Source organism: Neopsephotus bourkii, unplaced genomic scaffold, assembly GCF_033783945.1.
Source record: "Neopsephotus bourkii isolate Nb327-2 ecotype Australia unplaced genomic scaffold, CSIRO-AGI_Nbou_v1 NB_272, whole genome shotgun sequence".
NCBI lineage: Eukaryota > Metazoa > Chordata > Aves > Psittaciformes > Psittacidae > Neopsephotus > Neopsephotus bourkii.
Window position 1 is genome coordinate 205,516 of NW_026900781.1, and position 27,371 is coordinate 232,886.

Genomic DNA, 27,371 nt, shown 5'->3' on the forward strand with positions numbered 1-27,371 from the left:
TTGAGCCCCCCCCGGACGTGAGCACGCACACACACACACGCACACATGCACACACACGGGAGTGCAGGCAGGCAGGCAGACCCGCAGCACATGTAAACACGCATGACACACGCACACACACGCGTGCACACCCCCGTGCAACCTTCCCCCACCGCCGCGCTGCCTCTGGCCGTGGGGGGCTGGCTGGGGAAGGGGCTGCGGCACTACCGGGATGGAGGAGGAGGAGGAAGAGGAGGAGGATGGGGAGGCGGAGAGCAGCACGCATCCGACAGTCCGGCCAGCCGAGCCGCGGGGCAGTGGGGCCTGGCCCCCGGGTTAGGCCAGCTAACGGGGGGTGCCGAGGGGCTCCCGCGACGGGAGGGAGGGATGAGGGACAAGGGAAGGATTGTCCGTGGGGGACGGCGGCCTGGGTCCCGCCGGCCCGGCCGGCGCCCTGGGGCGGAGGTCCCGCGTCCCGTCGCGCCGGGGGTCCCGGCCCCGTCCCTGCGCATTAACTGCCGGGGTCGGAGCAGTGTCTGTGCAGCGGCTGCGTGTCCGGCGCGGCGGGCAGCTGCCCGGGCAGCGAGAGGCGGCGCGGCGGGGCGGGCGGCGGCTCCACCAGCAGCACCACGTCCGGTGGCGGCGGCGGCGGCGGCTCGTGGAGGGGGTCCGGCGGCAGCTCCAGCGGCACCGGGAAGCTGGGAACCTGCGGGAGAGAGGAGAACCGAACCGGTGGCACCGGGGCAGCCGGGATGGGACTGGGGTCGGTGTGGCACCCCTGGGATGCGGGCAGTGGGGATGCGGTGATGGGGCTGCACCAAACTTGGGGTGGCCCCATTCTGCAGAGGGGCTGGAGAATGGGTGAGGGGCTATCTAAAAACTGGGGGGGGGGGGGCTCAGATGTGACCCCAACCCGCAGGGTGGATGGAAGATGAAGTGATGGGCATGGGAGGGGTTTACCGCGATTTGGGGGCCTCAGAGGTGACCCCAACCTACAGTAGCGCTGGAGGAGTGGGGCTGCCCCAAACTTGAAGTCTCAGAGGTGGCCCCAGCCCACTTTGGAGCTGAGGGATGAGGAGAGGGGCTACCCCAAGACCTCAACATTCAATGGGGATGGAGGATGAAGTGATGTGGCATGGGAGGGGTTTGCCCCAGGTTTGGGGGCCTTAGGGGTTACCCCAACCTGCAGTGAAGCTGCAGAATGGGGTAATGGGCTTCCCTAAGCCTGAGGGGTACTGTGGAGCTAGAGGATGGGGCTGGCCAAACCTTGGGGGGCTCAGGGGTGACCCCCAACCCCCAGTGGGGCTGGAGGATGGGGTGACGTGTCAGAGGTGAGGTGCTGCCCCACACTTGGGGATGCAGAGACTGTGTTGTGCTGACCTGAGCGAGCGGCTGAATGGGGGTGATGGGGAGGACGGGCTGCAGCGGGCACGGGGGGCCGGGGGGCTGGTGTGGGGACGAGACCGTGCTGTATGCGGGTGGCACCAGCGCGGCCTGACGCTGCAGCAGCTGCATGATGGAGCTGATGTCTGCTGCCATGCGGGTCTCCAACCTGTTGCGATACGTGTGTTGGGGTGTGTGCAACGCAAGGCAATGCTATAGGGCGGCACGACCCCATTGGAGCCCCCCAATCGCCCCGATGGGGCGATTGGGGGGCTCCAATGGGGTCGTGCTGCCCCTCAATCCCCTCCTAAGGTACCTGTTGAGCTGCTTCTGGAGTAGGTCGAGGCGCATCTCCACTTCGGAGCGCTGTCGGCGGTTCATGGCTGGCAGTGGGATGCTGAGCGCGGCGTGAGCCGGGATGGTGCAGCGAGGCAGCTCCTGGTACTGCCGGCCCCGGCTCTCCCCCCAGAAGCTGAAGATGTTGGAGACCCCCGAGAAGGCTCCTGTAAGGGCAGGGGATGGGAAACATCGGGGACCTTAGGGTGTCCCTGAAGGCAGGGGGCAGGGATGCATCCCAGCAGATACGGAGCAAGAAGCAGGGATGCATTCCAGTGGGCGCAGAGCAGGGAGGCATCCCAGAAGACATGGTGAGGGGCACAGGGATGCATCCCAGAAGGCACAGGGCAGGAAGCAAGGATGCATCCCAGTGTTTACATCCCAACATGCGTGGAACATGTATAGATCCCAGCAGGTACTGAGAAGGGAAGGCACGAAGAAGTGGGCACAAAGCAGGGATGGAGCAGGGAGGAGGAATGCATCCGAGAAGGAATGGAGCAGGGAGCAGGGGTGCATCCCAGGGGACACAGAACAGGGAGGCATCCCAGAAGGAATGGAAGAGGGAACAGGGATACCTCCCAATGGACATGGAGCAAGGAGCAGTGATGCACCCAGTGAGAGCAGAGCAGGGGTGCATCCCAGAAGACACAGAACAGGGAGGCATCCCAGAAAGAATGGAAGAGGGAGCAGGGATGCATCCCAATGGGCATGGAGCAAGCAGCAGTGATGCACCCAATGAGAGCAGAGCAAGGAGACACCCCAGAAGGCATGGAGCATGGATGCACTGCAGTGGGCATGCGGCTCCCCAAAGGGGCACAAAGGGCAGGGGATGGGGATCCAGGCGCAGGCAGAGCTGCAGCAATGGGGGTGTCCAGGGCCTGCTGGGGATCCGCAGAACCCAGCACAGGGAATGACGAGATGAGGGCCCCCTCCGCACCCCCTGCGCCCATCCCCACCTGAGAGCGGGTTGCACATGTCGCTGCCCTCGCGCTCCTCGGCCTCGCTGGGCACCGTGTCCTGCCCGCCCGCCCGGGCGCTGCGGAACGGGGACAGGGCAGCAGCCCCCAGCCCAGGCTCGGGGGGCTCCTCCTCGTCGCTGGACGGGGAGCTTGGGGGGGACCCGCAGTGCCACGGCTCCCACTCTGCTGGCCCGCGCGGGGCCCCCGGTGCCTGGCAGCTCCGTCCCGGCCGCAGCGCCTGCGGCCCGCCCCGCGGCTCCCCGGTGCTGGTGGCGTCTGTGGGGGTACAGGACAGGGGTCACCGCGGCCCTGACAGGCCCGGACCCCCTCGGCCCCTGCCCTGAACCCACCTTTGTCCGTGCGCCGGCGGAAGGAGAGCTTGCGCTTGCGCAGGCGGTTGAAGCCGCCATCCAGCTCCTCGCTGCCCGGGGAGCCGGGGATCATGTTGGTCTGCGGGGAGAATGGGGGGGTTGGGGGCAGCCAGACCCCCCCTCCTGGGCATGCAGGAAGCTGCGTGGTGCTGCTGCTAGGGGGTGATGCTTGGGGGCACCGCAGGGTGACTGTCTCCCAGCCCTGAGCATCCCTTGCTGGGGTCTGATGCAAGGGATGCCCAAGACCCCCTAGGTTGCCCAGCACCCCCTTGCTTCCCCAGGACCTCTGCAGTTTGCCCAGCACCCCCCTCACTTTGCCCAGGACCCTCCCTAGTTTGCTCAGCACCCGTCACCTTGTCCACACCTAGGACTCCCCCCAGTTTGCCCAGCACCCACCAGCTTCCCCAGGACCCCCCAGTTTTCCCAGGACCGCCTCAATTTGCACAGCACCCCCCAAGTGTGCCAAGGACCTCCAGGATCCCCAGCACCCCCAGTTTGCCCAGGACCCCCCAAGGCACATCAGGATGTGCCCCTGTGCATCCCGTGCTCCCCCTCACATCGCGCAGGTTGAAGGTGATCTCGAGGCTGGACCAGAAGTGGTCGGAGAACTCGGGGTACATGTCCAGCACCTCCAGCAGGTCCTCGCGGTGGATCTTGTGCAGGTCACAGTAGGTCAGTGCCCGCACGTCCGCATTGGACTTCCCGGGCCGTGCGTACAAGTTGAGCGGCTCCCCGAAGATGTCGTTCTTCCCTGGAATACACACACCGGAGAAGGAGGGTCAGGCCACGGCGGGCACGGTGGGGGGCTGTAGGACCCCATTGCCGGGCACTCATCCTCACCCAGGATGGCCACCACCACGTCCCCGCGCAGGATCTCGATGGAGCCGCGGGAGATGAAGTAGAGCGCGGTGAGGACATCTCCGGCGTGCACCAGCGTGTCCCCCGGCGGGGCATGCGTGGTCTTGAACTTCATGGCCAGGGCACGCAGGCAGCCCTTGGTGGCACCCTTGAAGGGTTTGCAGTTCTGCAGCAGGCTGCGGTTGAGGTGCAGGCAGATGTCAGCCTGCAGGCACTCGGGGAAGCCCTTCAGCACCTATGGGACACCAGGGGTCACGGGGAGGGCCGTGGGGTGCCACGGTGGGGATGGTGGGAGCAGGGCAGGGCGCTCACCGCGTTCATGTCGATGCCGTTGGTGTAGGACCAGGCGTGCTGGAAGTACTCCTCGAGGCGCTGGCGCAGCGGGTTGGGGATCTGGTGGAAGCGGATGAACTCGCGGACGCGCAGCATCTGCGTGTGGTAGCGCGCGGTGCCCGAGTACAGGCGCTGGATGATGGCCGACACGTTCCCAAAGATGCTGGCGTACATCAGCGCTGCGGCGGGCGAGCGGCGTGAGGGCACCGGGCACCCACCGCGAGGAGCCCCTGCCCCAGCAGCGCTGCACACGTGTGTGAGCACACGCACAGATACACACACACAGACATGCTCTGGCACACTCAGACATGTGCATCACACACAGGTGTGCACACACATGCCCGCACATGCGTGCGTATACTCACACACTGACATGCACACATGCAGTCTCACACACACATGTATGTGCTCATAGAATTAAGTGTGTTGGAAAAGATCTTTAAGGTCATCAAGTCCAACTGTCACCCCAGGACTGCCAAGTCCACCACTAAACCATGTCACTGAGGGCCTCATCTTCCAAGGATGGTGATGCCACACCATGGGAAGCCTGTTCCAGTACCTGACTACCCTTTCAAGGAAGACTTTTTCCCAATATCCAGTTGAAAATACATGCACTCCGGCACTCAGGCATACATCCTTGTCCACATGCACATGTGCTCCACACATGCGTGTGCTCATGCACACACACCTCCACGAACACTGACATATACACACATGTTCACACATGCATGCTGATGCATACACATGCACATCCACACTCACACACACACTCTCACTCATAGACATGTGTGCTCACTCAAGTCCCCCACTGACATATACACATGCACCCCTACACATGCACACTCATGCTCAAATGCACACTTATGCACTCATACACGCATGCTCCCACTCACACGCACGTGTGCTCACATGCATTCTTTGCTGACATGTACACACACACGTGCATGCACCCACATGCATGCTTCCACACGCACACATGCTCTCACACACACATGCATGTATTCTTCCATGCACCCCTTGCTCACCTATACATACACATGCTCACATGCACATACACACACATGCTCATGTACTCGTGCACACACACACACGTCCACGCACACACGTGTGCTCACATACACATGCACATGTGCTCGCCCGCATCCCCATGACACATACACATGCATGCTCACACACACACACATGCACAGAGCCCACACATGCTCATGCACTCATGGACACACACTCACACACACATGCATGTGTGCTCACGTGCATCCCCCTGACATATACATATACATGCTCACACACACATGCACCCCCCAAATGCATGCTCACACTCATACACATAGAATAGAGTAGAATCATAGAACAGTCAGGGTTGGAAAGGACCTTAAGATCGTCAAGTTCCAACCCCCCTGCCATGGGCAGGCACACCTCACTCTAAACCATCTCACCCAAGGCTCTGTCCAACCTGGCCTTGAACACTGCCAGGGATGGAGCATTCATAACCTCCCTGGGCAACCTATTCCAGTGCCTCACCACCCTCACAGGAAAGAATTTCCTCCTTATATCCAATCTAAACTTCCCCTGTTTAAGTTTTAACCCATTACCCCTTGTCCTATCACTACAGTCCCTAATGAAGAGTCCCTCCCCAGCATCCCTATAGGCCCCCTTCAGATACTGGAAGGCTGCTATGAGGTCTCCACGCAGCCTTCTCTTCTCCAGGCTGAACAGCCCCAACTTTCTCAGCCTATCTTCATATGGGAGGTGCTCCAGTCCCCTGATCATCCTTGTGGCCCTCCTCTGGACTTGTTCCAACAGTTCCATGTCCTTTTTATGTTGAGGACACCAGAACTGCACACAATACTCCAAGTGAGGTCTCACAAGAGCAGAGTAGAGGGGCAGGATCACCTCCTTTGCCCTGCTGGTCACACTCCTTTTGATGCAGCCCAGGATACGGTTGGCTTTCTGGGCTGCAAGCGCACTCTGAAGCCGGCTCATGTTCATTTTCTCATTGATCAACACCCCCAAGTCCTTCTCCTCAGGGCTGCTCTGAATCTCTTCTCTGCCCAGCCTGTAGCTGTGTCTGGGATTGCTCCGACCCAGGTGTAGGGCCTTGCACTTGTCATGGTTAAACTTCATGAGGTTGGCATCAGCCCACCTCACAAGCGTGTCAAGGTCCCTCTGGATGGCATTCCTTCCCTCCAGCGTATCAACCGAGCCACACAGCTTGGTGTCATCGGCAAACTTGCTGAGGGCGCACTCAATCCCACTGTCCATGTCAGCAACAAAGATGACTCACACACACTCTCACTCACACACACTCACACACACACACACACGCTCTCACACACACGCACACCCCTGTGCACCCCCCCCCGCAGCCCACCCCCGTAACCACCCCGGGGCACTCACAGCCGATGAGCATGACGCAGATGGAGAAGATCTTCTCGGAGTTGGTGTTGGGGGAGACGTTGCCGAAGCCGACGCTGGTGAGGCTGCTGAAGGTGAAGTACAGCGCGGTGACGTACTTGTCCTTGATGGTGGGGCCGTACAGGGGGTTGCTGGCGTTGAGGGGCTTGCCGATCTGGTCACCCAGCGAGTGCAGCCAGCCGATGCGCTGCCCCTCCACGTTGCCAATGGCATACCAGATGCAGGCCAGCCAGTGGGCGATGAGTGCGAAGGTGCACATCAGGAGGAAGAGCACAGCTGCCCCATACTCTGAGTACCGGTCCAGCTTGCGGGCCACCCGCACCAGGCGCAGCAGCCGCGCTGTCTTCAGCAGCCCGATCAGGGTGGTGGTCTGCCGGGATGGGGACACAATGGGGGTCACCAAGGGATGCTGTGGTGGAGACCCCCAACCACTGCCCTGGCACCCACTGCCTGGCACCCACTTCGTCACCACAGATGCCTGGCCCTGGTTTGGGAGCATGAGTGGGACCCTGGGCACCACCCCACAGGAGGAGCTGGCACCCAGGGCACAGCAAACACCATCCTGGCATCCACTGCAGTACCATAGGCACTGACCCTGGTTTGGGGGTGCATGTGGGATCCATCATGCATGACCCCACAGGAGAAGCTGGCACCCAGGGGACAGCAAGCACCACCTTGGCACCAAGGATGCCTGGCCCTGGCTTGGGGACATGTGTGGGACCTATGGGCATGTCCCTGCACAAGGACCTGACACCCAGGCAATACCACCCATTGCTACAACACCCACTGTCCTGGTACCCATCATGGCACTACTGGCACCTGGCCCTAGTTTGGGGGGGCATATAGGACCCCCTGGGAAGACATGGCACACACCAAGCTCTGTCACCCACTATGGCACCACGGGCACCCAGACCCAGCCTGGGGGCACACATGTGACCCCCAAGCACCACCCCACAGGAGGACCAGCACTGAAACAGCCCCCAGCCCAGACAGGGCATGGCAGCACCCCGTCCCAGCGGCAGGTACCTCCTCAGAGCCGGAGCCGAAGATGAGCAGGTCGAAGGGGATGGCAGCCACCATGTCGATGAGGAACCAACCCTTGAAGTAGTGGATGGCGATCTTGGCGGGGTGGCTGACCACCTCCTCGTTGGAGTTGACGTAGGTGGTGCGGAAGTTGATGAGGATGTCGATGATGAACATGATGTCCACGATGAGGTCGACCACGTTGAGGGGGCTGCAGGAGTAGCCGCAGTGGTGGCGCTGGACCTCCTCTTGGTCATTGAGCAGGAAGGCGGCCGAGTAAGGGGTGAAGATGGCCGTGTAGATGACCAGCAGCAGGATCAGCCAGTCCCACACAGCCTTGAAGGGGCTGTAGTGCAGGATGGTCCATTTGTGGATACGCGGAGCCTGCAGCTTGTACTCCGGGAGCACGTCAGCACCCAGCGACAGCACCTGGCAGTGGGCAAGGGCTCAGCTCATCAAATCACAGAATGATTTGGGTCGGAAGGGACCTTAAAGCCCATCCAGTTCCAAACCCCTTCCACAGACAGGGACACCTTCCACCAGACCAGGTAGCTCCAAGCCCCATCCAACCTGGCCTTGAACACTGCCAGGGATGGGGCAGCCACAGCTTCTCTGGGCAACCTGTGCCAGGGCCTCACCACCCTCACAGGGAAGAACTTCTGCCTCAGATCCCATCTCAATCTCCCCTCTGTCAGTTTAAAGCCATTCCCCCTTGTCATGGGGCTGAGACCCCCAGACCTCTGTCCCCAAACAGAGGCTGCACCCACCAGCTGCGGGCAGAGCACCCTTGGGCTGGGGCTGCACTGGTGGGTACTGGTGGCACACGGATGCTCAAGGGAGACCTCAGTGCTCCCTACGCTATGTGACAGGATGCTGCAGCAAGGTGGGGGGGCTGTTTCTTCCCCTAAATAACAAGCAATAGGACAAGAGGAAACGGCCTCAAGCTGCACCAGGGGAGGGTTAGGTAGGATACTGGGAAAAATCCCTTCCCCAAAGTGCTATCAAGCACTGGCACAGGCTGCAAAGGGAGTCACCACCCCTGCAGGGATTTAAAAGCCGTGTGGATGTGGCACTGAGGGCCATGGTTTAGCGGTAGCCTCGGCACTGCTGGGTTAATGGTCAGAGTCGATTAGCTTAAAGGTCTTTTCCAACTGAAAGGATCCTGTGTTTCCTTGGGGCTGGTGCTGTAGGTGCAGGGGGGGACATCTGTCACACACAGCCAGGACAGAGGCACCCCACCAGCAGAGCTGCCCCACAGCCCCCTCTGGCCACATAGCAAACACTCACACCCCCCTGCACACACTCAGTGCTGCCGGGGCTCCCCGGTCATGCCAAGCCCTGCTCCAGGGGGATCCCGGTGCAGCTGCTGCTGGAGCAGATCCAGCAGCCCCAGTGGCACACAGTGACGCAGCTGAGGGCTGGCACGGGCACTGCGGCCTCTCACTGTGCCAGCCCCCCCCGGTGCTGCCTGCACTGCCTCGGGGATCCCCCTGCCCACAGCAATGCCCCCCTGCCACACACACATCCCTGCTGCACACGCACACAAACGTGCACATACATATATGTGCACACACACACAACTGGGGGGGTATGGGGGGTACTGCCATGCCCTGGCAGCTGTGGCCATCCATCCAGCACAGGGATTAGATGTACCAGCCACGGGATGGGGGGCAGCAGCCAGAAATAGGGACCGGGTGAGCAATGCTGTGGGGCAAGGGGCCCCATGGCAGGCAGTCCCCTAGATGAGCGCATCCTGGGCACAGCACCGGCCCCATAGTGCCTGTTCAGAGCAGCTGTGGGGCTCAGACATTCCGGGGTTGATGGCCACCAGCTGCCTGCAGCAGCTCTGCATGGATCCCAGGGTACCGGAGGGCAGGGATGGGAGCTGGGGTGATGCCAGCGCAGCCATGCCCCCACATCACTGCAGGACAGCAGCACAGCCCAGTGAGCATGACCTGGGGGTCCCGAGGGGGGGAGTTCTTCCCCTCCCCATGCTGCAGTCACCACCCTAAGGTACAGGTGAGGTGACCAGGGGTACCCACAGCCCCTGCCCGCCACCCCACAAGAGCCGGAGGTCACTGAGGCTGAGCCCACCCGTGGCCATCACATGAGCCCCCCGGGGTGAGCGCAGTGCCCAGACCTTCCCGTTACCCGCATGGCAGCACCCAGCACCCTGCCCGGCGCAGCCCCGCCGGACTTCCCCCCCGGGTTGGTGGTACCGGTACCTCCTCCTCCCGGCTCTGCCCCGCAGCGCGGTCACCGTTGCCGTCGAGGCTCAGGCAGGTGCCGCAGAGAGAGACGCCGGGCATGGGTCCTGCTCCGGCGCGGGGGGCCTCAGCGGGGGGCCCCGGCAACTCCTGGAGCAGCTTCAGGAGCGACGCCAGCATCCTCACGGCCGCCCGTGGGGCCGGGCCCGGCCCATGGTGTGCCGGTGGCTCTCACCCCGCACCGCCCGCCCGCCGGCTGCCCCGTGGGCACCGGGCACACGGCCCCCCGCCGCTGCTTCCCGCACCCATCCCGCCGCCGCTCCAGCCCAGCCGGGCACCGGGCACCCCTCGGCGGGTCGGCGCCAGCGGCGGGAGCCACGCTCCACCGGCAGCCAGGGGAGAGTTATTAGGGCGGAAATGTTTCCCAGCCTGCTCCGCTCTGGCAGCCAGAGCCAGGGCTCCCCCCTCCACGCCGCACATTAACCCCACTGACACACGGGGCTCGGGGCCACAGCGCGGTGTGGGGCACTGGCACGGCTGCCCGTGACCACGGTGGTGGCTGCTGCCACTTCCTGACACCATCGGCACCCCTTCGGCTGTCTGGGCACCCATGAGTGGTGCTGGGGGGACACAGGGCAGCCCCACGGCGGTGAGCAGGGCATCACGGTGTGCACCCATGAACATGTGAGCGCACCGTTAGCATGCCGTGAACACACCGAGAGCACACACCTGCGGGGTGCTCATGATGCTGACTCATCCACAACAGCCCCCCACTGCTGTCACCACCCCATATCGGGACACAAGACAGTGGGGGGACATCCCGGGGGTCACCCCGTGTCCCTCAGCGTCCCTGTGCCCACGGCAGAGCCCAAAGAAGTGACGCAGCGCTGCGGAGACAGCCGTGCCTGTGCGGTGGCGGCGCCGGGGACACGTGGTGACAATGACGGTTCCTGTCATCAGCCCTGAGTCACCCGCTGCCACCCACAGGAGGGGTTTCCCGCTGGCACCGCGTCCCCATGCACTGCTTGATGGGATGGGATGGGACCATGCGTGTGGCACGTGCGGTGTGGGGTCCCGGTGGTGCCAGCATGGAATGGGGGTTGTTCACGCGCCCCTTCCTGGGGGCCTGCACCCGAGCATCCCCTGTGTGTCCTAAATGTGCCACCCGTGGGCGAGGGTGATGGCTGCTGCAGGGGCACACGGGGTCACACCTCTGTGGGGTCATATGGGGTCACAATCCCACAGGGGCATGTGCGACCATGGGAACTGGGTTGGGAACAGATGATGATGGTGCTGCAGGACACATGGGGTTGGGGTACCACGGGGACACCACGGGGCAGGGGTACCCCAGGCCAGAGCTCCCCCCACCGGGCTCCAGCACCCCACACAGCAGGTGAGAGCTCTGTGGGGGTCCCGGTGGTGTCCCCTCAGCCCCATCCCAGCTGCCCCTTTAAGCTCTGCCGGCCCAGCTCCATTTTTAGCCAGGACGGGGGGGGCCGGGAGGGTGACGGGGGTTGGGGGGGCGGCTCCAGCAACCAGCCGGCTCCTGCCTCTAAAATTAACGCAGCTGCCGCCCCAAACTGGGACAAATCCCTGCCTGCAGCGCGGGCAGGATGGGAGGGGTCAGGGGGACCCCCTGCGCTGCCCCACATGTCACACAGCCCTGTGGGCCCCGGGACACCCCCTGTGATACACTAGGGGGGCAGCGCCTGGGACACCCTCAGTGCCTCACCCCCGCAGGAGAAAGCACCCCCCCGCCGTGCTCTCAGCCCTGGGGGGACAGTCCCAAGCCTTCCCTTAGATCCCTGAGCCACGGGGACAGCCTCCCGCAGCCGTGGGGACACCCTCCACCCCCCTACCATGTAGGGCTTGAGGATGGCATAGCGAGGGGCTGGGGCATCTCCACCTATGTGCCCAGCCGTGCATCCTGGTGCCCACCACACACACACACACACACACAGCCTAACCCCCCAGCCCAGACCCCGGCCCGGCAGAGCACTGTGCCACACCGGGTGATGCCAAGAGGCAGCGGGACTGCTGTCAGTGCCACAACACCTATCAGTCACCGTGACACAGATACTGGCGGTGCCGACACGCAGTGACACGTACACCGCCCCGGCACAGGCACGCGGAACCTCGCGCTCACGGTGACACGTACCCCAACACCTGCTGGCACCCAACACCCATCCTGCACACCCGGAGACACCCGGCACAGCACCTGCCGCGACCCAGACACCCGCGCTCACAGGGCACAACCCCCTCGCTGCTGCAAATACCCCCGACCCCAGCAACCCCCAGACACCCGGCACAGAGACCCCACATTGTACTGCTGGCACCCCCCACTGTGCCAGCTAGGCCTGTGCTGACCACAGAGTTGTGGTGACGCCGTACATCCATGGTGAAACCACCTGGCACCAAGTGCAGACCCCACAGAAACCCACAGATCCCACCACCTGCACTGACAGACACCCCAAACCGGACACCTTGCGCCCGTACACCTGCACCGGCAGATACCCAACAGCCACAGCCACCAGCACCAGTGCCAGCACCCACCCAACCCTTGCTCATGTATCCCACAACAACGCAAACACAAGCACCCAACAGCAGCACCAACAGACACCCAATAGCCACCCTGGCACTGCCATCAGCAGGTTTCCAGCACCCTCTGGACACCCAACATCAGGATACAGATACCTACTGCACGCTGACCCCGGCATCCACGGTACCAAACACAGCAGCGACCACACCAGCGCTGATGGGGGACTCGGCACCTTTGGGGACACCCAAAGCAGGACAGCCACACCGACATGCGTGGGCCCAAGAGTGCTCCACAAACCGCGGCAGCACCATGAGTGTTGGTGCCCCACACCAAGCCGTGACACCCTCATGGGTGCCAGTGTCGGCATCACCCAACGCATTCTCCACCGTGGCATGCACTGACCACCGGCAAGGCACAGCGCACGGCAGCAATGGGGACACCGCGATGCCCAACTGTCCCCACTGTGGCAGCAGTGGCCGGTACTCACAGCATTGAGCTGCGGCAGCGGTGCGGCTCCCTCGGCACCCCCCGACATGGACACCGGGGACAGGCGACCTCCCCGGGCCGGAGGCAATGCAGGCACCCCACTGCTGACAGCACAGCGGCAGCACCCACACCCCGCGGTGCCGGGTGCAGGGTGGGGTGACGAGCCCTGTGACAGGGTGACGTCCCCGCGGGGCGGTGCGCACGCCCCAACACCCGACCCCCACCTGCTGACGCAGACACCGGTGCTGACCCACACCACCCCATGCCACGGCCACACCGCCGTGCCGCAAGCCACCGTCCATGGGACACGCAGGGGACCGCCTGGGGACATGGCAGCCACCACAACATCCAGTGCTGCAGCACCTCGAAGAGCAGCCATGCAGCAACCCCCTCATCACGGCCACGGCACAGCACCCAGCCGGATGGGCAGCAGGGTGCCCATGGGGGTGTGATGCCCCACGCTGCCCCTACACATGGAGTTTGGCTGGAGCACAGCCGATACGCCAGCTCCCAGCCTCACCAGACCCCGGGATGCTGCGCCCACTCCCATCCCACTCCGTGCCCCGTGTCCCTCCCGGCTCCAGCCCAACGTGGGAACAGGGAAACCCCGGGACCCCGCGCCTGCTCGCTCCCGGAGCCCGCTCCCCACGGGGGGGACCCCGGCCCGTTGCCCCCCCCCGCTCCCCCGGTCCTCCCCCGGTACCTCCTGTGCCACCAGGCTGGAGATGCGGACAGCCCGGCGGACGCGGCCGCCCTTGCGCTCCCCGTCGGGGCGGTCGCCGCTATCGCGCCGCGCCGGGGCCATGGTCGCGATCGCGGGGGAAGCCCCGCTCTGCCCCCGCTGCCGCCACCCCCCAGCCCGGCCCGGCGCGGCCCCGAGCTGGCGGCAGATGGAGCGGGGCCGGCGCCCCCCCAACCCCGAGCCCCCCCCCGCCGCTGCCGCCGCCCGCCTCCGCCGCCCCCCCGGCCCCCCCCCGCTGCTCCAGCCTCCGCCACTCCCCGCGGGGCCGTCACGGCGCGGGGAGGGAGCGGGAACACCCCCCGCGGGGAAACTGAGGCACCGGGGGGGACACCCCGCTGCTCCCTGGGGACCCCGACAGTGTCCCCGCTGCACCCCCCCAATCCCGAGGCTGTCAGCGCCTTCCCGCAAAACCCCGGGAGCCCCCATGGCCCCCCAGCAGACTCGCGGGTACCCCCAGAGGTGAGGTGTGGTTGCACAGCTCCATCTCTGCAGGACAGGGATGGGGACAAGGTGTCCGGAGGCTGCCTCTCAGCCCCACAGCTCCCCGTGTCCTTGGCCACTGCCCAGCCCTGGCAGCGGGACACGCTGCGCCTGGCACCACTGTGTCCCCGCAGAGGAGGCACCCCGGGGTGCTGCAGCCTCAGCCAGCGGGGCTGGGGAGCAGGAGGACCTGCTCCATCAAGCAGGGGCTTCCCTGCACCCCCACCCTCACATCCACCTACAACCAACGGTATGCAAACCCATGGCTCCCCGTGACACCCTGTCTCCGCCAGTGGCACTGTGGGCCTGGGGAGCCCCCGGACATGCCCAGCTCAGCCTCCCACCATGGCAGGCAGCGGCGAATCCTCCACCATCGCCACATCACACCGGACACCAGCTCCCAGAAGGGTCAGGCACAGTGCTGGCATCACCCAGCCCCAGCACCATCCTGCTCCACCGCAGGTAGGGGTCCTGCTGGAGCGGGCTGCAGGTCCCTGGGGCTACCACAGGACACTGCAGCATCACCATCCCTGCGCGGCAGTGGGGGCTTGCGCCAACCCAGGCATTACCGAGCACCAGCCACCACCCCAGCCATGCCGGGCCCTGATCCTGTGCCCGTTCCCACAGCACCGGCACAGCACTGCTGACTGGGGCCAGGCCCGAGAGCACGGTGACCTTGATGGGAGCTGTGGGCAGTGATGGGTGCTCCCACCCCAGGGAGCATGGTGTGGCTGCGGCATAGGCGAGACCCCACCTCAGTGCCATGGGGCAGAGCCAGCCCGGTGTGGGCAGCCGTGTCTCCCCCATCCACCAGCGGTTACAGGCAGGAGGGGATGACCAGGGCCGGTGCAGGCAGCTGCCTGCCCAGCGGCTGCCAGCACAGCATCAGAATTAATTACACAGCAGAGGCAACGGGGATGCTGCTCATTAGCACGCTGGAGAGGAGCAGGGAAAGCCAGTGGCGTCTTGCAAGGGGTGGGAAGAGGACTTGAGGGGACCCAGTCTTGTGGTCACCAGGTTGGGGTCCCACACCGCATACAGGGGTCTGCTCCGGTGAGGGGAATGGGGCTGGGTGCCCCTCAGCAGCAGGGCTGCGAGCTCCCCGTGGGAGCTGGGGTCCCACCTGGGTCCCCCTCACGTGTGCGAGCAGATGCAGGCAGGGGGGGCCGGGGCTGCTCAGAGGCTGGAGCACAGACGGATGCACCAGGGCAGCTCCAGCCCCTGCCAGATGCTGGGGACCCCAGGGAGAAGCGATGGCAGAAATGGGGCTGTCCCCGGGGGAGATGCGGATGAGGCAGAGAGGGTTCCCCGCTCCCCATCCCCTCTGCCTCATTCATCCCTGAGGCAGCCCTGTGCTAGGGCGGGCTGGCTGGCTGGACAGGGGTGCTGAGAGCCCTCAGCTCATTAGCAGGAGCCCGAATCAGGGTGTAATTAAGCAGCAGCCGCCGCCTGCTCCCAGTAGCCAGATGGCAGTTACACAATGTGCCAAGGATTAGACACCACCGCATCCCCCGGCACCCCGGGCAGCCTGCTGTGACACCGGGGCCTGTGCTTGCCCTGGGATGGAGACAGGGATGAGGGATGTCCCAGCCAGGGGGGCCTGCCCCATGCTTCCTGCTGGGAACACGCGGGGGACCCCAGCGCGGCACACACATGTGCCACCCCACCATGGCAACGGTCCCCTCACCCTGCCACAGCACCACCCCAAAGGGAGCAAGTGGGACCCTCTGGACCCCAGGGTATGGGGGGTGAAGGCCCCAGCACAGCCAGCGGCAGCCCCAGCATGCCCTGTGTGAGCAGCCCTCCGGGGCAAGGGCACCCTGGGGACTCAGCCATGGCCCCAGTTTCCTCTGGCAGCCCCCAGCACCATCCAGCACCACCCTGGGAGCTCCAGCACTGCCCTGCATGCTTCAGCATTACCCTGCGAGCTCCAAGCATCACTCTATGAGCTCCAAGCATCCTCTTGTGAGCTCCAAGCATCATCCTGTGAGCTCCAAACATCGCTCTATGAACTCCAAGCATCACTCTATGAACTCCAAACATCGATCTATGAACTCCAAGCGTCATTCTATGAGCTCCAAGCATCCTCCCACAAGTTCCAGCACTGCCTTGTGAGCTCCAAGCATCATCTTGTGAGCTCCAGCACTGCTTTTTGAGCCTCAAACATCATCCTGTGAGATCCAAGCACCATCCTGTGAGCTCTGGCATCATCCTCCAAGTTTCAGCACCTCCCTGTGCTCCCTGCACACTCCAGCACAGCCCTGTGTGCTCCTGGCACCATCCTGTGACCTCCAGCATCCTGCGTGTTCCAGCATCCCGAGAGCTCCAGCACTCCCCTGCACACTCCATCATTATCCTGTGAGCTCCATCACCTCCCTGCAAGCTACAGCACCATCCTGCATCTCTAGCATCCATTGCCCTGTGCACCATCCTATGAGCTCTGGCATCACCCTGCGTGCTCCAGCACCTCCCCATGAGCTCAGGCAGCCTGCATCTGTGCAGAGCATCCTCTGGGCTCCAGCCATACCCCCAAGCACGGCTTGACCACCTCTGTCGGGCACTGGGCACCCGCGGGCTCACCTGGGTGACCTTCTCGGTGACGTTGTGGGTACGGTCCTTCAGCTTGGTGGGGGCAATGATCTCCTTCTCGCCGGGCGGCGCGGCCAGGAACGCATCCGCCTTGAAGTCCACGAAGTTGAGGGTGATCTGGGGGATCTTGCTGATGGCCCGGTAGCGCATCAGGTCCGAGTCCGAGGTGGAGTTCAGCAGGGCACTCCGAACAGTGGTCATGGCCCCTGGGCGGGGGGACCGTCACCATGAGGGAGCCATGACCCTGCTGCTAGCCAGGGCTGGGGTCCCAAGGCAGGCAAGGGGAGCCCTGGGGTTAGAGGGGGTTCCCCTGGCAGGTAAGGGGAATTCTGGGGCTGGGGTGTCCCATGGTAGGCAGGGGGAGTGGGGAGCCCTGGGCTGGGGGGACCCCCATCTGGGTGTTGCAATACCCAACATCATGCTATCATTTCTGTTAATATAATTATGCTCCCCTCCCCTAATGGGGGGCTGTGAATGGGCTGGAGGATGAGAAGGCAGCCCCCCAACCCCACCAGGCAGGGGTATGCACCGGGGTGGCTGTAGCACCCCACCCGGCATGGGGGGCTTGTTGCCTTGTGGAGCTCAGGGCTGCCCCAGCTCACCCACACCAGGTGATGGGGAGGCCCCATCAGGCACCGGAGCCGCTGGCGCCAAGCATTACAGCGATGAGGAGCCTGACAGTGACGAGTGCCGTGTGTCGGCACTGCTGGCGGCTCCCTCAGTGCCGGTGACAGCCCTGGCCCTAATGAGCTGCCAGCCCCATCGCCTTCACCCTGCGGCCACACACTGCACCGCTGCACGCCCAATGCCCACGGTGTGCCGCCGTCGGCGCCATACCGGTGCTGGAGCCGCGGTGCATGCTGGCGCCGGTGCTGGCGTGGCGGTTGTGGCAGCGCTTGTCGCCCTCGCCCTTCATGGCCTCGATGTCATCCACGGAGGAGGCCCTGCGCACGCTGTGGAGGCTCTCCCGGGAGCGGCTGCGCTGCGCCAGGCTGCAGTTGGAGAAGGCGGCGTGCAGGGCCAGGCGGTCGGTGCGCGGCGAGGAGTGGGTGACGGGGGGCTCCGCCGTGGGGCCGTCCCCCATCAGCGCCGCCTGGTCCTCGGGCTGGCTCCCCACCGCGCAGCTGGGCTCCAGCGAGGACGGGGCATCCTCGGGGCTGGACTCGCTGCTCTGCTTGGAGAAGTCCACCACCACGGCATCGGGCGGCTCCTGCGGCAGGGACTGCTTGCTGCCCGCCAGTGCCAGCAGCGCCGGCAGCTTCAGACGGAAGGACTTGCTGCGCCCTGGCCCGGAGGAGGCAGCAGGGTTGGGGTGCATCCACCAAACCAACCCGTGGGCACCCGTTGCCCTCACCATGTGCCACGTAGCACAGCGCTTTTGGCACTCAGGATGCACGGTCTGCAGGAGCAGGGTCAGTGCAGTCCTAGTGCTGGCACACCCCCCCCCAGCGCCAGCCCTACCTGCAGGGAACCAGTTGGCAGGGGTGACCCAGTGGTTGGTGTCCTTGTCAGGCGAGCCCGGGCGCTCCTTCTCCATCACTACCTCGAAGTTCAGGATGAACATGATGACAGCCCCATCCTCATTCTTCACCGGCACCACATCCACCAGGCACAGGAAGCAGCTGCCTGTGGGGAGGAAGGAGGCTCAGCACCGCAGTGGCACAACTTTCCATCCTTGCTGTGCACCCCCTCATACCCCCCCCCAACCCCACTGGGCACCCTCTCCTGCCTTGGAGATGGGAGGGGATCACGAACTTGCTGACTCAGCAGGTGCCAGCCCCGCTGCAACTGCATCATGGGGGGAAACTGAGGCACGAGAGTGTTCTGAGTGCTGGAACCCAACCTGCTTCCCCAGCACCCCCTAAACATCCCAGAGGCCTGGGGGGAGCAGCGCTGGGGGCAGTCGGGTTGCCAGGAAAGGCTTAAACCGCTCAGGACTTGTTAACAGCTGCAGCGTTAATCCTGCATCTGGAGCTCAGCTGGGATGGGGGGGGCCGGGGGCAGCCGGGATTAACCTCCCCTGCAAAGGAATGGGGCAGCATCCTGCATCCCCCCCCCCAGCCCCCCTCCCTGTGGGGTCCTCATCTGCACTGGGGGTTATACGGGGGTGTCACCGCAGCCCCACAGCACCCACAGCAGCCGCAGCAGGACACGGGACAAGCGCGATGCCGGGGTGCCGGATCACCCCCCCCCCGCTGGCAGCGGGCCCGGCATGTGCCGGGGAGCCCAGCACGACAGCGTCGGCCGCCAGCTGGCACCGGCACCGGCACCGTCCCCATCCCCGCGTGGGGAATCCCGGCCCGCACGTGGGGCTGCGGGCAGGGGGCCAGAGCCGCGGGAGGGGCGCGGGTCCCCGCTGCGGGGGGATCAGCGGCAGCCACACACGGGCGCGGTGCCGCCGGCAGCGGCTTTGCTCCATCGTCGCCCACCCGGCGCCCGCGGGGAGGACTAATCCCGCTGATCCCCGCGACACGCGACAGCACCGCCGGCACCGGGCACCCTCCCAGCGCCGCTGATCCGTGCCACCGGCGCCCAGCCCGTCCGCCGGGACCCGCACCGAGTGCTCGTTCCTCACCTTGCTGCTGGTGCGGGCCTGGGCTGCGGGTCAGCGTCCCATGGCCCCCACCCCACGCGCTCCAGGGGCTGCAGGCATGGGGACCCCCACCCCAGGCGGGCCGGGGGAGAGCGGGGGGACCCGAGCCCGGCCGTGGTCTCGGGTGGTGGAGGGGACCCCCCGGCCGCCCCCCCCCCCCCGAGCTCCGGGTCCGCGGCCCTTGGCACGGCCGCCGCCGCGCCGGCTTTATGCCTAAATATGGCTGCGGGCAGCAGCCGCCGGCGCCGTGGGACGGACACGCCACGCCACGCCACGCGGCCCGGGGTCCCGGTCCGGCCCCCCGGTCACCGGCCAGCCCCAGTGTCCCCTCACCACCGGGCTGCCCGTGGGGAAACGGGGTGCGGGGATCTGGAGGCAGCGGGGGGGGGGGGGGAACGGGATGCATGGGGGGGGATGCGCTGGTGGAGTGAAGGGCTGGGGCCTCCGAAACACTGGACCCACCTCCACCCACAGTGCGGTATAGCCACGAGGATGCGCTGAGCCCCCTGCTCCCCCTAGTACCCCACAGCATCCCTCAGCACCCCACAGCCCCGTCTTTCAGCACACATCACCCCACACTCCGTCCTCTTCCCCGGCAATGCCACCCCCCTGTTGCGACCCTCCAGCACCCTGCCCAGCCTGAGACAGCCTCCCCGACCCCCATGCGGAATGGGGGTCCCGCGCCTCCCACTTCTCCCCTTTGCACTTGGGGAACCAACCACGAGTGACAGGGACACTGAATGTGTCCCCCCCGGAGAGGGAGAAAGGGAGGAACGGAGGGGGGGCTCTCCTGCTGAGGGTGCACCCTGCACCCCAAAAGCAGGGACAGCCCGTTAGACCTGCGCCCCAAATCCATCCACAGCCTCTCTCCCTGCACCTGACAGATACATGTCCCCCCGCCCACACCACTCCCTTCTGTCCCCCTGCACCCCCTCACCCCCAAAGCCACTCTCCGTCGGGAGCTGCGCTGCTCCCCGCCACCACCAGGGCGCAGCATCGGGGGGGGGGATCAGGGGGGAGTGTGGGGGACCCCATCCCCACACACACTGCCCTGGGCACCTCGACATCGTGCACAGCACGTCCTGCACCCCGAAACCACACACCCCACAGTGCACCCCCACATAAAGCACCGCACGCTGTGCCCATTGTGCACACACTGCACCCCCGCACTCCGCACCCCTCTCTGTGCCATGCTGTGCACCCTGCACCTCCACCCCTGCACCCACACTGAGCGCATCACCCTGCATCCCACCCCTGCACCCCACATTGCTCCCTGCACTGCCACACTCTGCAGCCTGCCCTGCACCGTGTGCTCCCACACCAGCACCCCCCATTCCACCAGATCCCCCCAGCACAGCACAGCTCCCACCATGCACCCTTCCTGGAGTGCACCCCAGCAGCACAGCCCCCACTGTGCTGTGCTGTGGGATCCCCGCACTCCACACCCCAGTGCTGCATTTCAAGGGCCAGCCAGGCTGGGGCACCCCAGATACGTCACTGCTCCCCACACTGTACACGAAAACCTTGCCTGTGCTGCTGCAGGCTCAGGATCCCCCCAGGACGCCCTGGCACACCCCATGCTGGTGCTGGCACGCTGCTCCCTGCCCCACAGGACCAAGACCACCAGCATCCAGCACGGCTTCAGTGCTGCAGTGAGGGCATGACCTTGCCTGGGCACCCCAGCAGCACTGGCAGGAGCAAACGTGTCCCACTGCTCCTCGCCAGCCCCTGGCCACCGGTGCCAGCGTGGTGCCCCCGACAGGGCTCGGCCAGGGAAACCCGTCCAGCACTGCATGTGCCAGCTCGTGCCGGGCAGAAGGGCACTGGGAACCTAATCCGGCTCCTTCATGCTTTCTCCCATCAACAGCCTGTGCCAACCGACGTTCGGGCACACGCAGTGCCGCAGCCGGCCCCAGATGACCAAAGGTCACCGGCAATGGGGGGTCTCTTTCACTCCATAGCCCCCACCGTGCCACAGACGCAACACAGCCCCGTGGCGGCTGCCCAAGGCCGTCCCTGCGGGACACGGCACCCCCGCAGCTGCCGCGACCTTCCGGCGTCCCCGGCAGCGCCAGGGCTGTATAAACAACGTCGTGCAAAACTAATGGCTGCAGCAGCGGCTGGCGACGCAGCGGGGCCCAGCTGCTCACCGCGGCACAGCAGTGCCATGCACCGCAGAACCGGGATGGGATGGATGGGATGGGATGGGCGCTGCAAAGGGGGGCTCAGTGGTGGGGGGAGCTGCACTGCTGGGGCAGAGGAGTGGGGTTCAGTGCCATGGCATAAGGGCCCTGGTGGGATGAGTGATGGCAGTTGTGATGGGGACATGCTGGGGCCCAACTGCAAGGCCAGAGCCTGCAGCAGTGCGGGCTCTGTCGCACCGTTGCTTGGGGAGGTCCAGTTGCTTGGGGGTTCCCCATGCAGCAGGTCCCCAAGCACCCCATGTCTGCTCCCACAGCACAGCCAGCAGCCCCCCTCCATGCTGGCCCCATGGCGCACGGCCAGCACAGAGCTGAGCACACCGGGCACCGCTGCAGCCAGGACCCCCCACAATGATCCCCGGACATGGGACAGAAATGGGGGTGCAGGAAAACACCGAAGCCCAGGGAGCAGGCACCACCATGAGTCCTGCTCCCCTGCCCCATGGGTGAGCACAGTCACGTCCTACCAAGATCCCCCATCCTGGGAGGTCCCAGAAACATCAGGGAGGGTGAAGCCCCAGCTCCCTGTGCACCGCATGCACCCGCTGCTGCTGCTACCTATAAATATCCCATCGGAAACCCCGTGCTCCCCAGGGATGCGGCATGGGCAGCGCTGCCGCTGCATCAGCCTCCCCCTTCAGCACCCGCTGCTGCAGGTCCCAGGTGCCCAGCACACCTGGGTGTGGTGGGATGGAGCTGCACCCCGGGACCCTCACCGTGCATCACCCTGAGGACCCCCATCCTGCCTCCCCATGGGTCCCACAGCAGCACCCATGAGCCCAGGCTGGGATGGGGGCTGGTTGGGGGCTGGGAGCCCCTGCACTGCTCTGAGGTGGTGGGGACCCTGCCTCGTAGCAGTGCCCTGGGAGCTGGGGTCCCCCATGCTGAGTGATGAGCAGGGAGCTGGGGGCTGCAGGAGCACAAGCCAGGAGAGGGACCCTAGCCTGGGCAGGGGGCCTGGGGACACAGAGCCCATTCCTACCCCTGCCCACCATGGGGGACTGGAGATGCAACGCCTCACCCCACCTGCCTGATGCTGCCCAGATCCATGAAGCACAGGCAGCAGGCAGGTAGGAGCTGGCCATGGATGCTGCCTGCAAGTGTGGTGGCCATGGGAATGCCAGCAAGGGCCCGGCAGGAGCATGAGCCCCAGCACCGACTGCTGGTGGGGCAATCAGCCTGGCCCTAACAAGGACTCATTGAGCACTGCCCAAGTGGGGCCAGCGGCTGCCATGTGCTGCCTGCACCCTGCCAGCCCTTGGTGCCACACACAGGTCTAAAGGACACCGGCAACACCAGATCCCCCCACCTCCCTGCCTGGTTGTGCCAGACATCACAGTGCTCTGAGCCACAGCAACTGCGGCAGGATGGGGCGAGGGCAGGGACCAAGGGGTACCCCCAGCCCTGCTCACATCACCTCGTGTCCCGGAGACCAGTGGCTCTGGGGAGCTGAAGCCGCCGCGGCTCCACGTGGCATGGTGCCGGCAGCTGGGAGCCAGCTTTGTTTACTCCGAGTGCCGGAACCGAGGCCGGGTGCCGAGAGCCGGAGACAGCTGCTGCGAGAGCCGGGACACCTGGTGCAGGCACCGCCAACATGGGGCTGCTGGTGCCAGGCTAAAGGGTTCCACAGGGCCTGGCACCTGCCTGCTGGCACAGCCATCGAGTGCGGGGACCTTCACGACGGCACTGGTGCCCAGCCTGGCTGGTGACCTCCTTATGCATCCTCACCAGGATGGCAGTGCTGTAACACCCCATGCCGGCTCGAGCTCCAACAGCTCACACTGAGACTGCTCACAGTGTCCTGCCCAGACATGGGACAGCCATGGGGCAGCCGGACCCACGGGACAGTGCAGGTCAAGTGGTTGCCAGCTGTCCCCTCCCTGCCACCCAAATGATGCTGCTCCAAAATGTATCTCCCCATTGCTTCCCATATCCTCATTTTGCTCTTCGGTATCACAGCGCCCCTGCACCCCACATCACCCCCCCACTGCAGTGCCCCATGGCAGGGGGCATGCTGCTCCCAGCATGCTGCTCCCACCTCACAGCCCCAGCCCCACAGCAGCCCTAGCACCACATCCCTGCTAGGAGCCTTCACAGGAAGCAGGGAGGGCTGCAGACCCCTGGTGCTGCAAGACAAACCCCATCCTGGAGCCAGATAATACAGCCCCAGAGCTGCCCCTGGGCACAGAGGCACCAACCACCGGTGCTGGGCTCCCAGCAACAGTGGCAGCATCCGCCACCCGTGACGCTGATGGATGGGCACAGCGTGGCCACGGCCTCAGCAGGTCCTTAACTCTAGGGTCTGTCTGCCCGTGACGGACGGCCCCCTGCATCCCCCCCCACAAATAACCATCCATCTCTGCCGGTGCCGCCGGCGGCAGCGCGGTCCCTACCGTCCTTGCGGTAGAAGCAGATCTCCACCTTGCGCTCCTCGGCCCCCAGCAGCGCCTGGGCGATCTGGGCTGCTGCACCGCGCTGGGTGCGGGGCCCGTGGAGGAAGTCGCAGGTGCTGGGCTTCTGCATCACCTCCGCCCGCGAGTACCCGCACAGCTGGCAGAAGCCGTCGTTGCAGTAGATCACAGCGCAGTTCTCCACACGGGCGTTGGCGATGATGAACTTGCGGCCTGGGAGAGAGCGGAGGATGGTCAGCCACGGCACCCCCAGCACGGCACCCCGCACAGGGGGCTTCGCTCCATCCATCCATCCACAGCTCTGGGCTCCCAGTGACCCAACATCCTGCAAACCACCCCATTTGCTACCCAGGAGAGCCCTCAAGCTGCCAGCACCACCACCATCACTATGGGGTCCCCAGCACTGTGGGGTGGTGGGGACCCCACCATCACACCTATGGGTGCTTGGCTGGACCTCCCCAAGGCACGACAGTGATGTGGCACCCTGGCACACGGTCTGTCCCCCAGCATGGTGACCCCATGGGGAGCCACTGCCACTGTGACACTCCCCTGTCCCCACCCAGGATGCTCCAAAGGCACCAGGGTCCCCCCATCCCAAGGAAATCAGTGTCTCCCTGGAGGGCCCAATGAGCTCCACAGAGTAGAGGGTTGGCAAGGCTGGGGGTGAGCTGGGGGTCCCCTGACTGAGGCTCCATCACCATTGGGCTCAACCCCCCTGAGACCAGGCAGATCCCACAGCACCCTGGTACTGCTGCTGGAGGCTCACGGGGGGCCGTGACAGCACCCAGCCAAGCTTATCACCTGCACCCCAAACCCACCCCAGGCCTCCCTGCATCCCCATCACCCCCAGCCCCAGCTCCGAGCTCCGAGCCCCCCCCGCAGCCCCACTCACTCTGCCCCTCGAACTTGCGGATGATGGTGTCCAGGAAGGTGTTCTGGGGGGCGACGTGCCCCCGCCGCACCGGCATGCTGCCCGGCCCATGGGGCAGCGCCGCCGCCCGCTCCGCGCCGCCGGGCCCCGCGGGGGGAGGAACGGAACGGGAGCGGGGAGGCGGCCCCGCGCTGCGGGGGGTCCCGCTGCCCTTGAGCCAAGGACGGCGCTGGCGGGGCGGCTCCGGCGCGGGGGGTGGTGCGGGACCCGGCTCGGAACCGGGCCCGAATCAGCCCCGGCGCAGCCCCGGGGGCTGCGGGATGCGGGGCGGGCGCGCAGGGGTTAAAGCTGGGCCCTCCCCTCGCCCGGTGCCCGCCGGTCCCGGACCCTGCCCGCCCGGTGTGGTGCCGGTGCGGTTGCCGGTACCGGCTCTGGTGCGGGTACCGGTGTGGGTATCGGTGCCGGTGCCCCCCCTCCCGCTCTACCCGCTCGGTGCGCGCCGCATCGGCCTTATTTAGTCACGGAGCGGTTTGGGGGGGGGGGGGATGGAGCCCCCGCCCCGCCTGGCCCCGCTCGGCTCGGCTCGGCTGGGCTCAGCTCGGCGGGGCTCGGCTGGCCTCGGCCCGGTTAGGCTCGGCTCAGCCCGGCTCGGCCCCGCTCGGCTCGGCTCGGCTGGGCTCGGCTGGGCTCGGCACGGCGGGCGGCGGCGGCCGCTGCGTGTTGACAGCCGGGCCCGCGGGGCGGGGCGAGCGCGGCCACCGCCAATCGCCGGGGGGGGCCCCGAGGCGGGGGGAGCCTGGAGGTGCCCCCCCCGCCACGCCCGGCCCCAGGGCAGCGATCATGTCCCCCCATCCCGGGTGTCCCCCGCCTCCCCCCCCCCAGCAGCCTTGCCCCGGCCCTGCCCATGGGTGTGCCCTGAGCGCCCCTGCTCCCGCTGCCCCTCGCCTGCTCCTTGCCCATCCTTCCCCCAGCAAGGCCACAAGCCCAGGCAGGTGGGACACCGGGACACCAGGACACTGAGATGCCGGGATGTGGGGATGCTGGGATGCCAAGAAAGCCAGGATGCTGGGAGACTAGAATGCTGTTAATACCAGGATGCTGTAACACCAGGATGCTGGGACACCAGGATGCGTGGACACTGAGACATTGAGATGCTGGGATACCAGGACACCGGGATGACACGATGTGGGGACATTGGGATGCCAAGGATGCTAAGATGCTGGGACACCAGAATATTCAGATGACCAGGACACCATGATGCTGTAACACCAGGATGGTGGGACACTGGGATCCCAGGATGCTGCAATACAAAGAAACTGGGACAATGGCATACTGGGACACCAGGATGCATGGATGCTGAGATATTGGGGTGCTGGGATGATGTGACTCCAAGGCGCTGGAACACCAGGGTGCTGGGATGCTGTGACTCCAGGGCACTGGGACACCAGGGCACTGGGATGCCATGATGTGGGGTCTCTGGGGTGCCAAGGACTCTAGAATGCTGTGACACTAGGATGGTGGGACACTGGGACCCCAGGACGCTGCAATACCAGGATGCTGGGATACCAGAACACTGGGATGTCGGGATGCTGGGACACCAGGACAGCTGCCAGAGTGGGCAGAGGCTCCAAGCTCAAGTGCCAGCCAGGCCACTGGGGTCATGTGGGGTCACACAGGGTTAGGGCACAGCTGGACTGCTGGGGTCAGGGTCCCCCTGGGGCCTGGGGGGTTCCGGCTGTAGCAGGGCCCATGGAGCACAGGTCTGTGTCCTTGTGCTGGGTGCTCCCCCCTGGGGATTCCCCAGCCCCACTGCCCACAAGGGACCACCCATTTCCCCTTCTACCCCATCCCTCCCCTCACCCCAGCAGCAGCAGCAGACACCCTCCAGCACCCAATCCTGCTTCATGGCTGGAACCGGCCCCAGAGCTCCCAGTGTGGTCACAGTATGGCCCATTCCTGGTCCCAGTCCCAATGCTGGTCCCAGTTCCAGTGCCGAGTCACACTCGCAGTCCCAGTCCTACTGTTGCATTCCAGTTCTGGTGCTGGTCCCAGTTTCAGTCCCAGTCTTGGACCCAGTCTCAGTGCTGGTCCCAGTCATGATCCCAGTCCCAGTACTGGGACTCAGTTCCAGTCCCAGTGCTGGTTCAAATCATGGTGCTAGTCAAGGTGCTGGTCCCAGTCCCATTTCTGTCCCATTCCCAGTCCAGTTCCTGTCCCAAACCCAGTCCAGTCCAATCCAACTCACTACTAGACCCAGCCCAGTCCCAGTCTCTGTCCCAGCCCCAGTAGAGTTCTAGTCCTGGTCCCAGTCCAGTCCCAGTCTAGTCCTAGTCGTGGTGCTGGTCCTAGTCTCAGTCCAATCCTGCTACCAACCATGATGCTGCTCCCAGTCCAAGTACCCATCCCTGTCCCCATACAAGTCCAATTGCAGTCCCAGTCTAGTTGAGATCCAGTCTGGTCCCAGAATCAACCCCAGACCAATCTCAGTTTTAGTCCCAGTCTCGGTCTCAGTCCAATCCTAGTCCCAAGCATGATGCTGGTCTCAGCGCTGGTCCCAGTCCCAGTACAAATCTTAGTCCCAGACCTATTTCCAGT

At 65.1% G+C, this 27,371-nt stretch overlaps 1 protein-coding gene across 1 annotated transcript; it reads right to left on the reverse strand.

The window, feature by feature from the left end:
• Window positions 1-52: 52 nt before the first annotated feature.
• On the reverse strand, window positions 53-24,985 carry KCNH2 (potassium voltage-gated channel subfamily H member 2). Its single transcript, XM_061346255.1, has 15 exons — window positions 24,798-24,985; window positions 23,888-24,118; window positions 18,162-18,326; window positions 17,538-17,984; window positions 16,692-16,906; window positions 7,661-8,086; window positions 6,617-7,004; window positions 4,199-4,398; window positions 3,869-4,121; window positions 3,586-3,779; window positions 3,008-3,107; window positions 2,655-2,933; window positions 1,679-1,865; window positions 1,360-1,531; window positions 53-685 (listed from the first exon to the last, which is right to left on the reverse strand). The coding sequence occupies exons 1-15, from the start codon at window positions 24,871-24,873 to the stop codon at window positions 491-493; spliced, it is 3,528 nt and encodes a 1,175-aa protein (XP_061202239.1). The 5' UTR covers window positions 24,874-24,985; the 3' UTR covers window positions 53-490.
• Between the last annotated feature and the right edge of the window lie 2,386 nt (window positions 24,986-27,371).